This window comes from Cyclopterus lumpus, chromosome 6, assembly GCF_009769545.1.
Source record: "Cyclopterus lumpus isolate fCycLum1 chromosome 6, fCycLum1.pri, whole genome shotgun sequence".
Taxonomy (NCBI): Eukaryota; Metazoa; Chordata; class Actinopteri; order Perciformes; family Cyclopteridae; genus Cyclopterus; species Cyclopterus lumpus.
The window spans coordinates 1,902,501-1,918,325 of NC_046971.1; the positions used below are offsets into that span (position 1 = coordinate 1,902,501).

Sequence of the window (15,825 nt, forward strand, 5' to 3'; positions counted from 1 at the left end):
TCTTCTGGTACGCCCGGTCCACCAGCTCCCGGACCTCGGCGTCGATGAGCTCGGCCGTGGCTTCGCTGTACGGCTTCTCCAGGACCATCTCGCCCTGCCGGGGCAGGTCGAAGGACACCTGCCCCACTTTATCGCTCATCCCGAACTGGACCACCTGCAGGGGAGGAGGTCCAGGTGAACCGGTCTGGATCACATGGCGATGACCCGCAAACAGGAAGTAGTTGTGTGTGTGTGTGTGTGTGTGTGTGTGTACCTGGGCGTAGGCGGACTGCGTGACCTTCTTCAGGTCGTCCTGAGCTCCGGTGGTGATCCGGCCGAAGAAGACGTGCTCGGCCACGCGGCCGCCGAGCATCATGCACATCCTGTCGAACAGCTGCTCCTTGCTGTACAGGTACTGCTCTCTGGGGAGGTACTGGGCGTAACCCAGACCTTTACCCCGCGGGATGATGGACACCTGGGGGGGGGGGGGGCAACAACATTAACCCATCATTTAATTTACTGATGTTACAACTTCTCTTTTAAACTCAGAATCTGGTAATTTAACTAAGTTTTTGACATAAATCAACAAAACTATGACAACATTGTAACTAATTTACAATTTAATTTGAAGTCACATTTAAAACACAAATCTTTTTCATTCTGCTTTTACTTTGGAGGGAATAACTGATATTAAAATATTGTTATGTTATATTTTGCTGGTTTATTTTATTATTAAACTTTATAAAGAAAATGTGTGTCTAATATTGTTATTACATATGTTGTAAATATGTTCCAATTATGTTTTTTATTATTTAGTTTTGTTAATTAGTTGCGCTACTATTATTTTATAATATTTTTTATTGATATTGACTTCAATACTCTCCTTTATTTTATTACTTATACTTTTTTTTTTTCTTCAAGAAGATTTTTTACTGTTCCAGTTAAAGGTTTTGAGGAAAAAGTAAAAAAAGTAAAAAGAAATGTTCACAGAAGTACTGCGTTGTGAACACGTAGCAGGTACATGAGTACATGAGTACATGAGTACATGAGCAGGTACATGAGTACATGAGCAGGTACATGAGTGAGTACATGAGCAGGTACATGAGTACATGAGTACATGAGTACATGAGTACATGAGCAGGTACATGAGTACATGAGCAGGTACATGAGTACATGAGCAGGTACATGAGTACATGAGTACATGAGCAGGTACATGAGTACATGAGCAGGTACATGAGTACATGAGCAGGTACATGAGTACATTAGCAGGTACATGAGTACATGAGCAGGTACATGAGTACATGAGCAGGTACATGAGTACATGAGCAGGTACATGAGTACATGAGCAGGTACATGAGTACATGAGCAGGTACATGAGTACATGAGCAGGTACATGAGTACATGAGTGAGTACATGAGTACATGAGCAGGTACATGAGTACATGAGCAGGTACATGAGTACATGAGCAGGTACATGAGTACATGAGCAGGTACATGAGTACATGAGTGAGTACATGAGTACATGAGCAGGTACATGAGTACATGAGCAGGTACATGAGTACATGAGCAGGTACATGAGTACATGAGCAGGTACATGAGTACATGAGCAGGTACATGAGTACATGAGTGAGTACATGAGTACATGAGCAGGTACATGAGTACATGAGCAGGTACATGAGTACATGAGCAGGTACATGAGTACATGAGTGAGTACATGAGTACATGAGCAGGTACATGAGTACATGAGCAGGTACATGAGTACATGAGCAGGTACATGAGTACATGAGCAGGTACATGAGTACATGAGCAGGTACATGAGTACATGAGCAGGTACATGAGTACATGAGCAGGTACATGAGTACATGAGCAGGTACATGAGTGAGTACATGAGCAGGTACATGAGTACATGAGCAGGTACATGAGTACATGAGTGAGTACATGAGTACATGAGCAGGTACATGAGTACATGAGCAGGTACATGAGTACATGAGCAGGTACATGAGTACATGAGCAGGTACATGAGTACATGAGCAGGTACATGAGTACATGAGCAGGTACATGAGTACATGAGCAGGTACATTAGTGAGTACATGAGTGAGTACTACTCAGTACCTTCAGCAGCGGGTCGGCGTGCTCCAGGAACCAGCCCACGATGGCGTGCCCCGCCTCGTGGTACGCGACCGTCTTCTTCTCTGTGGGCTGCAGGACCTGAGTCTTCTTCTCCAGCCCTGAGGACACACACACACACACACAGTTATTGATCATAACGTCAACAACAACAACAACAATAAGGAAGGTGCGGGTGGCGCCGCGCTGACCTCCGATGACGCGGTCGATGGCCTGCTCGAAGTGTTTCCCACCGACGGACGCGTTGAGGTGTCGGGCGGCGATCAGCGCCGCCTCGTTACAGACGTTCGCGATGTCGGCGCCTGCAGAAGGAAAACACCCGGCATCAAACACGCGAGGCTCGTTTACTAATAAACACGTAAACAATGAACAACACGCATAAAGGCCGTACCGGTGAAACCCGGCGTGGCGGCGGCCATCTTCCTGGCGAGGTTGTCCTTGTCGATGTTGGGGTCCAGCTTGATCGGCCGCAGGTGAACTTTAAAGATGGACGCTCGGCCTTTGATGTCCGGAGGACCTGAAGGAACAAACGTCACGTTGACATCGATCTGATATTTGGGATCAACGACGTGATGAAATGTGAATAATAAGAATTGTGATTCCAGTTTTATGTTGAAACAGAAATTAATTTTGACCTTTTTATTGGCAGTTATTGTCTATTAAGATAAATAATGTATTTAGTCCATTTTCACATATTTATTTTATTACTTATTTATATTTTTTTAAAAATTTAATTTAGCCGGATAAAAGTTATTTTAATATTAAACCTTTTGAGTTAGATATTGTCTTCATTTCATACATTATGTATTTTAAATTTTCAAATTTAGGTTTAGATTATTTTTTTGTATTATAAATTTTACTGGTGCAAAAAAAAAATCTTTTTCTCAGGACAAACATTTTAATATTATTGAAATTATTATTTTCGAAGTTCTTTGAAAGTATAAAAATCCCATAAATTACAAATATTTGGGTTCTTTGGGTCGGACGTGAAAAAAAACTGTAGAATCAAGAAAAAAAAATAGCTGATTTAAAAGATAAATTATTGAATAAATAATGGAAGGAAAAAAAGATGCATTTAAAAAATAAGAAATTTTTTAAAAAAGCTAAATAAATAAATATTAAAATAGCAACGCGACTAATTAAACTATTTATTTAAAAAAAAAACAGAATGAATAAATGAATAGAACATTTCTAGAAAAGAACCAAGAGAACGTAGAACTCTACCGATGTAGATCTGCCTGTCAAAGCGACCCGGTCTCATCAGAGCCGGGTCCAGGATGTCGGGTCTGTTGGTTCCAGCCAAGACCACCACGTTGGTCGCCGTGTTGAAACCTGCAGAACATTTGAAGAGTTAAAAACAACACGAAGACGCCGGTTCCTGAGTCACGTTCTGCGCCCACCGTCCATCTCCACCAGCAGCTGGTTCAGCGTGTTCTCCTGCTCGCTCTGACCGCCGAAGTTCCCTCCGCCCCTCTTCCTGCCCACGGCGTCGATCTCGTCGATGAAGAGGATGCAGGGGGCGTTCTTCCTCGCCATGGCGAACATGTCCCTGACCTGTGGGGCAGGAAACCCCCGATCAACAAATAAAAGTTAAAAAAAATATTATTAAAACTTTATTTAAATGACACGGATGTCGAGAGTGGGCGTGGCCTCCTTTCACTCACCCTGGCCGGGCCGACGCCCACGAACATCTCCAGGAACTCGGAGCCGTTGACGGTGATGAAGGGGACGTCGGCCTCGCCGGCCGTGGCTTTGGCCAGCAGAGTCTTCCCCGTCCCGGGAGGTCCGGACAGCACGGCCCCCTGGGAAAAAAAACACACACACGGCGGGGCGCTGAGGAACGAACCGACTGCAGCGCAGAGTGTGTGTGTCTGTGTGTGTGTCTATGTGTCTGTGTGTGTGTGTATGTATCTCTGTGTGTGTCTGTGTGTGTGTGTGTGTCTCTGTGTCTCTGTATGTGTGTCTGTGTGTGTGTATTAATGTGTCTGTGTGTGTGTCTGTGTGTGTGTATTAATGTGTCTGTGTGTGTGTGTGTGTGTGTGTGTCTCTGTGTCTGTGTGTCTCTGTGTCTCTGTATGTGTGTCTGTGTGTGTGTATTAATGTGTCTGTGTGTGTGTCTGTGTGTGTCTGTGTGTGTGTCTGTATGTGTCTCTGTGTGTGTGTGTGTGTGTGTCTCCGTGTGTCTGTGTATTAATGTGTCTCTGTGTGTGTCTGTGTGTCTCCGTGTGTCTGTGTGTGTGTATTAATGTGTCTCTGTGTCTGTGTGTCTGTGTCTCTGTGTGTGTGTGTGTGTGTGTGTCTCTGTGTGTGTCTGTGTCTCTGTGTGTGTGTGTCTCTGTGTGTCTGTGTCTCTGTGTGTCTGTGTCTCTGTGTGTGTGTGTGTGTGTGTGTGTCTCTGTGTGTGTCTGTGTCTCTGTGTGTGTGTGTCTCTGTGTGTCTCTGTGTGTCTGTGTCTCTGTGTGTCTCTGTGTGTCTGTGTGTGTGTATTAATGTGTCTGTCTGTGTCTGTGTGTGTGTGTGTGTCTCTGTGTGTGTGTATTAATGTGTCTGTGTGTCTCTGTGTGTCTGTGTCTCTGTGTGTGTGTGTGTCTGTGTCTGTGTGTGTGTCTGTGTGTCTGTGTCTGTGTGTGTGTGTGTGTGTGTGTGTGTGTCTCTGTATGTGTGTCTCTGTGTGTGTGTCTGTGTGTGTGTCTCCGTGTGTGTGTCTGTGTGTGTGTCTCTGTGTGTGTCTCTGTGTGTGTCTCTGTGTGTGTGTGTGTGTCTCTGTGTGTGTGTGTCTGTGTGTGTGTCTCTGTGTGTGTGTGTCTCTGTCTCTGTGTGTGTCTCTGTGTCTGTCTGTGTGTGTGTCTCTGTCTCTGTGTGTGTCTCTGTGTCTCTGTGTGTGTGTGTCTCCGTGTGTGTCTCCGTGTGTGTGTCTGTGTGTGTCTCTGTGAGTGTGTGTGTCTCTGTGTGTGTCTGTGTGTGTGTGTCTTTGTCTCTGTGTGCGTGTGTCTCTGTGTGTGTGTCTCTGTGTGTGTCTCCGTGTCTGTGTGTGTGTGTGTGTGTCTCTGTGTGTGTGTGTGTGTCTGTCTCTGTGTCTGTGTGTGTCTCTGTGTGTGTGTGTGTGCGTGTGTCTCTGTGTGTGTGTCTCTGTGTGTGTCTCCGTGTCTGTGTGTGTGTGTGTGTGTGTCTCTGTGTGTGTGTGTGTGTGTGTCTGTCTCTGTGTGTGTCTCTGTGTCTGTGTGTGTCTCTGTGTGTGCGTGTGTCTCTGTGTGTGTGTCTCCGTGTGTCTCTGTGTGTCTCTGTGTGTCTGTCTCTGTGTCTCTGTGTGTGTGTGCGTGTGCGTGTGTCTCTGTGTGTGTGTCTCTGTATGTGTCTCTGTGTGTGTCTCTGTGTGTGTCTCCGTGTCTGTGTGTGTGTGTCTCTGTGTGTGTGTGTGTGTGTCTGGGTCTCTGTGTGTGTGTCTCTGTATGTGTCTCCGTGTGTCTCTGTGTGTCTCCGTGTGTGTCTCCGTGTGTCTCTGTGTATGTGTCTCTGTGTGTGTCTCCGTGTGTGTCTCCGTGTGTCTCTGTGTGTGTCTCCGTGTGTGTCTCTGTGTGTCTCTGTGTCTGTGTCTCTGTGTGTGTGTGCGTGTGCGTGTGCGTGTGTCTCTGTGTGTGTGTCTCTGTATGTGTCTCTGTGTGTCTCTGTGTGTGTCTCTGTGTGTGTCTCTGTGTGTGTCTCTGTGTGTGTCTCCGTGTGTGTCTCCGTGTGTGTCTCCGTGTGTCTCTGTGTGTCTCTGTGTATGTGTCTCTGTGTCTGTGTGTGTGTCTCTGTGTATGTGTCTCTGTGTGTGTCTCTGTGTGTGTCTCCGTGTGTGTCTCCGTGTGTGTCTGTGTGTCTCTGTGTGTCTCTGTGTATGTGTCTCTGTGTGTGTCTCCGTGTGTGTCTGTGTGTCTCTGTGTATGTGTCTCTGTGTGTGTCTCCGTGTGTGTCTCCGTGTGTCTCTGTGTGTCTCTGTGTATGTGTCTCTGTGTGTGTCTCCGTGTGTGTCTGTGTGTCTCTGTGTATGTGTCTCTGTGTGTGTCTCCGTGTGTGTCTCCGTGTGTCTCTGTGTGTCTCTGTGTATGTGTCTCTGTGTGTGTCTCCGTGTGTGTCTCCGTGTGTCTCTGTGTGTCTCTGTGTATGTGTCTCCGTGTGTGTCTCTGTGTGTCTCTGTGTGTCTCTGTGTATGTGTCTCTGTGTGTGTCTCCGTGTGTCTCTGTGTGTCTCTGTGTGTCTCTGTGTATGTGTCTCTGTGTGTGTCTCCGTGTGTGTACCTTGGGGATCTTGGCCCCGAGGTCCTGGTACTGCTTGGGGTTCTTCAGGAAGTTGACGAACTCCATGATCTCCAGCTTGGCCTCCTCGCAGCCGGCCACGTCCTTGAACTTCACCTCGATGTTGTCCTTCATCATCTTCGCCGTGGACTCGCTCATGCTGAAGGGCCCGCCCCTCCCGCCGCCGGGGCCGCCTCCCATTGGCCCCCGCCGCAGCGTGAAGAGCAGGAAGCCAATCAGCAGCAAGGTGGGAATCATGCTCATCAGAAAAGAACTGTGGGGGGGGGGAGGGAGGGGGAGGAGTCAGGAATGTGAGTTTACACAACGCGTCCACGGAGACGAGGCTCAGCTGCCAGGAACCCACCCGTCGCTCTCGGTGCTGTAGACGACGGCCGGGCGGCGCGACGGCTCCAAGCCGAGCTCGGCGTGCGCCGCCTCCAGGTTCCTCTCGAACGTGTCCACGCTGCCGATGTTGAACCAGACGTAGTTCTGGAGGACGGAGGATGAACAACGAGGCTTTTATATGAACTACGGAAGCCCCGAGGGGCCAATGAGACGTGGTGAAGAACGGGGTTAACCATTAGGATCGTTTACTGGTGGTTGTTGTTGTTGTTGTAATACTGATTTCAGAGGCTGAAGTGCACCATCACCTCTCGTGGACTAAATCTTTTTATGATCTTTATTCAAGATTTGTTTTTTTGTATTTTAAAGAATATAATTAATCTGTTTTTACAGATTAAAAGAAAAAGAAAAAACTTATTTTTTCAGCCGTTCTAAACTTAGTTTAGAAAACGATTTCAATTTAGTTTCATGTTCATTTTGTTAAAAATAAAATAAAAAAATACAAATCTTTAGTAAAAAGCAAATCAACCGATTATTTTTCTCACTGGTCCCTCTGGGCTTCCGTAGTAAAAATACAGGAAGAAAAATAAATAAATAAAATAAACACACTATTACAGAAAGATTCGGATTCATTTAACAAACAGAAATGTTTTCTCACCGCGTCGGCGTCGGCTCCGGGAACCAGAATGACTCGGACGTACTGTTTGTTCACGACCTCCAAACGCTCCACCTGCACACACACATTCATATATTAATTAATAAATAGATCTAAAATAGATCATCTGGACTAATAAAGCCCCAGTATGACCTCACCATTCCCCGGCTCACGAAGCGGTGGACGAAGTCCTTCCAGCTGATCTCTCGTCCGTTGTCTCTGAAGTAAAAGTACAACGCCGCCGAACTGATTCCGGCCGCCGTGATCGCCAAGTAGCGGAAATCCTTCTCGTCCCACGGGACGTCGCCCTGGAAACGGAAGAGACGCGGTGAGGAGACTGGGAACAACGCGAACAGCCAATGAGAGCACTGCTTCTGCAAAAGGAGGCGGGGCTTTCCATGCAGCCCCTTGGCTTCATAAAGTTCACTCTTCACTGTCGATTATTTGGATTTAAATTTTTAATAGATTGATTGTTGGTCTGTTAAATATTTAACATATATATTAAATCTATTAAACATTTCCTGAGTCCGATCTTCTCCCATTGGCTGAATCTAAAAATCACAACAAAATAAATAAAAAGATACTTCCGACAAAATGTTGTTTCTTTAATGAACTCGTCTATATCTTTATCTCTAAATTTAGTTTTAAGAGCACAAAATAGAAATCTTTTATCATTTTTCTCCAAAATAATCTCTGAAAACGAGAATTTTTATGTTAAAATCCGACGGAACGCGTTAGAATTCAAAGCGGATGAATTATGATTTGAATGTGAAAACAAACCTTTTGCATTCGGCTCCACCAGTCCTTCCCTCCTCTCTTCCCTCCACCCGAGGATCTTCCTCCTCCTCCTCCTCCTCCTCCTCCTCCTCCTCCTCCTCCTCCTCCTGCTGCTTTTCCATCTGAAACTCACATGCATTTGTTTAATCACTCATAGAATTACATACTTTTAACAGTTACACCTAATATACAAAATAAAATGTTCAGGTTGTGAGAAAAAAAAAGATAGACAAAATTATATTTTTATTATATTTGTTTCAAAAGTATGTTTTGTTAATATTTTACAGTGCAGCCTGCAACTAACAATTTTTTATTAAGATTATTTTCTTTCAATATTATAAAAAATATTGCTTTTATTAAAACGTAAAATATATATATATATATATATATATATATATATATATATATATGATGAAATGCACATAAATATAAAAAAACATCTTATGATAAAATATAAGTTTAAAATCAACATCAGGACACAAACACACAAAACTAAATTTGATTATTATTTACAACATTAAAAGAAGTGGATTATTTGTAGAGTTTAACTTTGTCTTTTTCTTTGTGGAATTAAATCAAAGTGACTAAACTTGATTTTAAAAAACATTCAACAGCGTAAAAACACATAAAAGTAAACACAAATTTGAATTTACATGAGAGAATTAAAACTAGTTTTCCTCAGGACGGTGCGTCATATTTTCTGCACGTCTCAAATCGTCATGAAGTGTTATTTTGCATCGTGTGATCTCCTTCGGGTGTTTATTTGTGCGTATCCGTTTAGACCGATAAAAAGCTTTTTGGGGGCCGACGTTAACGAGCACACCCTGCAGCTCCTGAACAGCTCACCTTTGGGCTCAGAGGAGTAAAGCCGCCGCTGACCCGACAGCCGGTCCACTGGAGTCCGGCTGACGCTCTGCAAAGACCAGGAGGAGGACCAGAACGGGCATTAAGACCACGACCTCTAAACAGGTAAACACACGCTCAAGGTCACCTCACTGTGAATTATGAATTGAAGGTGGAATAAATAACATGGTCAGAATTAACTGAACCGGACACTAATAATTATTTTCTGGACTCACAAAACAGCGTTATAACTGCAGATTAAAACATTCAGTTCATGAAACCCATGGTAACTACTACATACATATAAAAAAAAATATTTATTTATTTTAAATTATATATATATATATATATATATATATATATATATAAAATATATCTCTAAAAAAAATAAAATGCATCTCTAAAAAAATATATATATATTTTATTTTGACAAGTACTACTTTCTCTGCAACACGTGACTAATGTTTAAAGACAGAAATGTGAACCCGTCCTTTAAAGACACAATATAATTGCATCATCAACCAAATTAGATTCAATCCGAGCAAATAATTGACAACAAATAATGCTCAGATGTTTCTACAGTGTAGAAAAACACTGTTTAAATGTGATTTCAACCACGTTATTGTGAGAAGAGACTAGTTGCATTACTTTCATTGCATATTTGTTAAATGCACTAATCTTAAATATGACCGTTTATCTGCAGGATCCGATGCAGATTTCACAGGTGTGCGTGTGCGTGTGCGTGTGCGTGTGCGGACCGTACACACGCGGACCGAGTCCATGGAGGTTTAGAGGGACTGGGTTTGGGATATTAAGCAAACGGACCCTGGGGGATCGCCCGCATCCGGTCCAACTTAGCCAACGTCAAACATCGGTAGACTTCACAGTTTGAATTAACTACAAGCGGCGACATTTGAGTCACTACTTCCGTGACGGGCTCGTGACGTTTTCTCAAAGACAACCCCCCCCCCCCCCCCCAAAAAAAAACCTCCACTCACCGGGACCGAGAAGCTCCGATACCCGACCGTGTAGAGCCGAGCCCGGGCTCCCGCAGCCCGGCAGAGAGGCGAGGCCACCGCCGCGAGAAGCCTCAGCACCTGAGACATCCTCCACGAGCCGCCGAGTGCTTTCAGGTCCAAGACGCGACGCTTCCACGTTTAATTTCCACCGCTGAACTTCATCGTGTCGTGTTATTGAATAACGGCGTGAAATGTCAACGAGAGGGCCGACGTCAAAAGCGTCGAGAGGCGGCCCTTCGAATGCCTGTCGGTAAATGTGACCAAAGTAAATATAGTTATTGAATACAAAATGATTTAAGGTTAAATAAGGAGTAAATAAGATACAACATATTATAGTTAATGCATTTAAGGCACAATTCGATTTAATTATCTTCAACGTGATTTTATTTACATTCAGGCTGAGAAAGGGCCGCTACTGGGTCCTCACAGAACACCTTCTCTCTGATTGGCTGAAGACGATTAGACAACGCTTTCATCAACCCTCATTAAAACATGGCATGACTGCGCGTTTCCCCCTTGAGGCGTTTGATTATTACAAAATATGAAATGCACCTAAATAATAATAGAAAACATCCACCAAATTGTTTGTTTAGTCCGATCAACAGTCCAAAGACCATATTTGTTTATTTACTTTCATAAAAGACAACGAAGAATCAGAAACATGGAATAAAACTAATTAAAAATAGAAAAAAAGAGTCGACTAATCATTTCAACTGCATCTTCATCTCATGCTCTTAATACAGATATTAATACACATATTAATAAACATATTAATGCAGATTAATACATAGATTATTACAGAGATTAATACATATATTAATACACAGATTAATACACAGATTAATGCAGATTAATACAGATATTAATACAGAGGACAGTCACAAGGGAAAATGCAGTTAAATTACTGATGATGAGGTTTGAAACGGTCCCGTTTGCACTTTAAACAACAACAACAATAAACAAAATATTTTCCCTTGTGTCGAACATAAAACAACAACAATAACAACAAACAAAAGGCCCTGAAGTCGTCCGGGCTCAGCTTCCTCTGTAGGTGCTGAAGGAGAACTGGCTCATCAGGAGAGGGAGGTGGAGCCTCTGGTCCTGGTCCATGATGGAGAACACAACCTGGAACCACACACACACACACACCACACACACACACACACAAACCACACACACACACACACAAACCACACACACGCACACACACACACGCACAAACCACACGCACGCACACACACACACGCACAAACCACACGCACGCACACACACACACACGCACACCACACACACACACACGCACACCACACACACACACACACACACACACACACACACACCACACACACACACACACACAAACCACACGCACACACACACACACCACACACACACACACAAACCACACGCACACACACACACACCACACACACACACACACACACACCACGCACACACACACACACAAACCACACGCACACACACACAAACCACACGCACACACACACACACCACACACACCACACACACACACACACACAAACCACACACACACACACACACACCACACACACACACACACAGACGCACACACACACACACACACCACACACACACACACACACAGACGCACACACACACACACACATACACACACAAACCACACACACACACACCACACACACACACACACACCACACTCACACACACACATGCAAACACCACACACACACACACATACAAGCATTCACACATACACACACCACACGCACACACACACGTACACACATTTGTTTATTATTTGTAACAAGTTCAAAATAAAGTAGCTGCTAGTGGAAGTGTAATAAATATCATAAGACCAGATATTAAACTCACTCCTGGTTTAACTCGTTTGTTAATGAATTAAAAGAACACGTGCTTTTTAAATATTTATACGTCGTCATTCTTATTTTAAATATCATTTGTATCTCTTGAAGATGTAAATAATATATAAAGATTTACTTTGGTCCTGCAGGTCTATGAAAACACTGTAGACGTTACCGGTTATCACCACAAGGGGTCGCCAAATCAAACCAATCAGATAAAGACTTAAAGTTCAGCTCCAAATAATAACAGGACAGGTGAGGACATGTTGATTTTATTGTGTTTTTCTGTGTGTGTGTGTGTGTGTGTGTGTGTGTGTTCCTGTGTGTGTGTGTGTGTGTGTCCTTGAAGTCACCTCTACATAGGGGTAGAAGCAGGTCTGGCCCAGTGCCTCCCAGTATGAACCAGTCTCAAAGCGGAGCTTGTACATGCCGGGACCGAACGCCTCCCGGCCGATGAGTCCTGAGCAGCGGCCATCTTTATTTGTAGTCCTAAAAGAACCACAGAGAGAACCCAGTTAAAACTACATTTAGTGAGTTATGTCCGTTTATCTTTCATCACTTGTCTTCTTTCATACTAGTGGAAATAAAACATTTATTTGAATACTATGTTTATTTGATATACTATATATATGTCTATATATATTTTATTATATATATATTATTATATACATATACACACAAAATTATATATATGTATATATATACACACAAAATTATATATATACATATATATATCATTTTATATATATACGTTATATATATAAATTATATATATATATACATTACATTACATTACATTACATGTCATTTAGCTGACGCTTTTATCCAAAGCGACTTACAATATATACATATTTATATACATATGTATATATATATATGTATACATATATATATATATATATATATATATATATATATATATATGTATATATGTATATATGTGATGTATGTTGTCCGTGGGTTCAAACCCGACCCACCCGACACTCAGCAGGCTCCAGATCATCATCTCTGAGTCCAGCCGGTGAAGACTGACGGACATCTGGGCGGCCGGGACGCCGTCACCTGTGTTCAGCACGTGAGTCGTGAGAGGGCCGGAGTCTGCTGCTGCCATGGTCTACAGGACAGGTGAGGACAGGACAGGTGAGGACAGGACAGGAGAGGACAGGACAGGAGAGGTGAGGAGAGGACAGGTGAGGAGAGGACAGGACAGGTGAGGACAGGACAGGACAGGTGAGGACAGGACAGGACAGGTGAGGACAGGACAGGAGAGGTGAGGAGAGGACAGGTGAGGAGAGGACAGGACAGGTGAGGACAGGACAGGAGAGGTGAGGACAGGACAGGACAGGTGAGGACAGGACAGGACAGGTGAGGACAGGACAGGTGAGGACAGGACAGGACAGGTGAGGACAGGACAGGAGAGGTGAGGAGAGGACAGGTGAGGAGAGGACAGGTGAGGTGAGGAGAGGACAGGTGAGGACAGGACAGGAGAGGACAGGAGAGGTGAGGAGAGGACAGGTGAGGACAGGACAGGAGAGGACAGGACAGGACAGGTGAGGAGAGGAGAGGAGAGGACAGGACAGGTGAGGACAGGACAGGAGAGGACAGGACAGGACAGGTGAGGACAGGACAGGACAGGTGAGGACAGGACAGGTGAGGACAGGACAGGTGAGGACAGGACAGGAGAGGTGAGGAGAGGACAGGTGAGGACAGGACAGGAGAGGACAGGACAGGACAGGTGAGGACAGGACAGGACAGGTGAGGACAGGAGAGGTGAGGAGAGGACAGGTGAGGACAGGACAGGAGAGGACAGGACAGGTGAGGACAGGACAGGACAGGTGAGGACAGGACAGGTGAGGACAGGAGAGGTGAGGAGAGGACAGGTGAGGACAGGACAGGACAGGTGAGGACAGGACAGGAGAGGTGAGGACAGGACAGGTGAGGACAGGTGAGGACAGGACAGGAGAGGACAGGACAGGAGAGGTGAGGACAGGACAGGTGAGGACAGGACAGGAGAGGACAGGACAGGTGAGGACAGGACAGGAGAGGTGAGGAGAGGACAGGTGAGGAGAGGACAGGTGAGGACAGGACAGGTGAGGACAGGACAGGTGAGGACAGGAGAGGACAGGTGAGGAGAGGACAGGTGAGGACAGGACAGGTGAGGTCAGGAGAGGACAGGATTAATTATTAGTAAGTATGTTTTCTTTTGTCTAAAATCACCGTCAAATATGAATCCTTGTGTTTTTGTTACCTTTGAATAAACCGACAAACCAAAAACTCGAGATGGGACCATTCACGTTTTCACGTTTTCACGTTTTCACGTTTTCACGTTTTCACGTTTTCACGTTTTCACGTTTTCACGTTTTGGCAGTTCTCTGACAGAAGTTTAAATTGTTTGCAATCTGCAACCTCGCCGCTAGATGGCGCCACATCCTGCACAATATTATATATGAAATATTCTAAATGAAGTATATCTAAGTGCACGTTTAGTTCTCCTCAGGACCGCGTGAGTCTGATTTGATCAGATTTGAACATCCATCCATCCATTTTCAATACCGCTTATCCTCATTAGGGTCGCGGGGCGCTGGAGCCTATCCCAGCTGACATAGGGCGAAGGCAGGGGACACCCTGGACAGGCCGCCAGTCCATCGAGGGCACATGTAGGGACATACAACCATTCACTCTCACATTCACACCTATGGGACATTTAGAGATCAATTAACCTGCAGCATGTCTTTGGACTGTGGGAGGAAGCCGGAGAGCCCGGAGAGAACCCACGCCGCCACGGGGAGAACATGCAAACTCCACACAGAAGGACCGCTCCGACCGGGAATCGAACCAACAACACATTAAATTAAAATATAGCAACATCCTGATTGGTGCACAAAGTAGATGACATCACTTTTCTCAGAGTGAGTCCTGCCTAGTAACACAGAAACACATGGCAACCAAAGGTACTAGTGGCCAAACCGTGGAACTACACCTTCAGGTCATGTGACGCCATGGAGCCCAAAATGAAATGTTCCCAAAAATCTATATTTTTTTGCCACCGAATTGTCTTTTTAATCCTATTGTTTGTGTGTTGTACAACCTTCATGCATTCAGTATGTTCTGAAAATATTTTACCAGTGTATTACATTTTGTCAATAAAGAAAACTAACTTTTCCCATAGACTTAGATGGGGAAAGAGATGTCTGTAGATAAGTGGTTACTTAATCCATTTCAAGTAACTTATTTTAAAGGATCAATAGCAGATTAAAGCTCCGTGCCTCCTAAACAAACTCTGACCTTTCATCCATTTGACCCTTGACTCTCAAGTCATGTGAATGTGAATCTGGCATTTCGGGAACGCAAATACATTTGACCTTTTAGTGCAAAAGGACCACGAGAGACACAAAAAGTTCAGAAAACAGGAGAAGAAAAGATGAGCAGATCCTCCTCGTGGCTTCAGAAGATCCAGACTTAAAGCTCAAATGTTGATCCTGGCGGAACAAAACCATGAACACGTGTACTGTACAGGTACTCGTGTACTCGTGTACACACGTACTCATACTGGTGGCACTTAGCAAGTATTCATGGAGTTAAAACGCAGTGCTGTGAAAGCGGACGCTTACCTCTGTGCGAGCACGCCTCTCTGCTGCAGCCACTTCAGCTCCCAAAATAAGCCAGTCCAGCCAGTTGAACCGCCGCCGCACACGCCCACTACTCAAAAGCCACTTACCCAGCATGCACTGCACAAACAGGACCTGTGGGTCAAAGGTCGTCCCCGGGGGCTCTCATGAATCAATAACACTGGCTGAGAGTTCGGTCCACGACACAGACAGCATGACGTCATAACCGTAGTCTCTAATTCATGTGTTGTCGTATGATTTCACTATTTTTAGAGCAGCTTCATTCTTGCTTACTTCTCTGTAATATTAGTTTTTTTTAAATTATCTCTGGAAAGAT

At 44.5% G+C, this 15,825-nt stretch overlaps 2 protein-coding genes across 2 annotated transcripts in view; both read right to left on the reverse strand.

Moving 5' to 3' along the window:
- The window catches only part of si:ch1073-174d20.2 (AFG3-like protein 1), an 11,129-nt gene extending 902 nt beyond the window's left edge, over nt 1-10,227 (reverse strand). The window contains exons 1-15 of the mRNA XM_034535580.1: nt 9,995-10,227; nt 9,000-9,066; nt 8,157-8,275; nt 7,535-7,684; nt 7,380-7,451; nt 6,744-6,868; nt 6,383-6,653; nt 3,770-3,907; nt 3,506-3,659; nt 3,330-3,437; nt 2,497-2,622; nt 2,297-2,407; nt 2,091-2,206; nt 254-454; nt 1-154 (exon numbers count right to left, since the gene is read on the reverse strand). The exon at nt 1-154 is cut by the window's left edge and continues 41 nt beyond it. Coding sequence (XP_034391471.1) covers nt 1-154; nt 254-454; nt 2,091-2,206; nt 2,297-2,407; nt 2,497-2,622; nt 3,330-3,437; nt 3,506-3,659; nt 3,770-3,907; nt 6,383-6,653; nt 6,744-6,868; nt 7,380-7,451; nt 7,535-7,684; nt 8,157-8,275; nt 9,000-9,066; nt 9,995-10,102 — 2,020 coding nt within the window. The 5' untranslated portion in view covers nt 10,103-10,227. The remainder of the gene's footprint in view (nt 155-253; nt 455-2,090; nt 2,207-2,296; nt 2,408-2,496; nt 2,623-3,329; nt 3,438-3,505; nt 3,660-3,769; nt 3,908-6,382; nt 6,654-6,743; nt 6,869-7,379; nt 7,452-7,534; nt 7,685-8,156; nt 8,276-8,999; nt 9,067-9,994) is intronic.
- A 666-nt stretch (nt 10,228-10,893) lies between these two features.
- urahb (urate (5-hydroxyiso-) hydrolase b) lies at nt 10,894-15,514 on the reverse strand. The gene is made up of 4 exons (XM_034535581.1): nt 15,492-15,514; nt 12,858-12,994; nt 12,234-12,369; nt 10,894-11,140 (listed from the first exon to the last, which is right to left on the reverse strand). The coding sequence occupies exons 2-4, from the start codon at nt 12,989-12,991 to the stop codon at nt 11,051-11,053; spliced, it is 360 nt and encodes a 119-aa protein (XP_034391472.1). The 5' UTR covers nt 12,992-12,994; nt 15,492-15,514; the 3' UTR covers nt 10,894-11,050.
- Between the last annotated feature and the right edge of the window lie 311 nt (nt 15,515-15,825).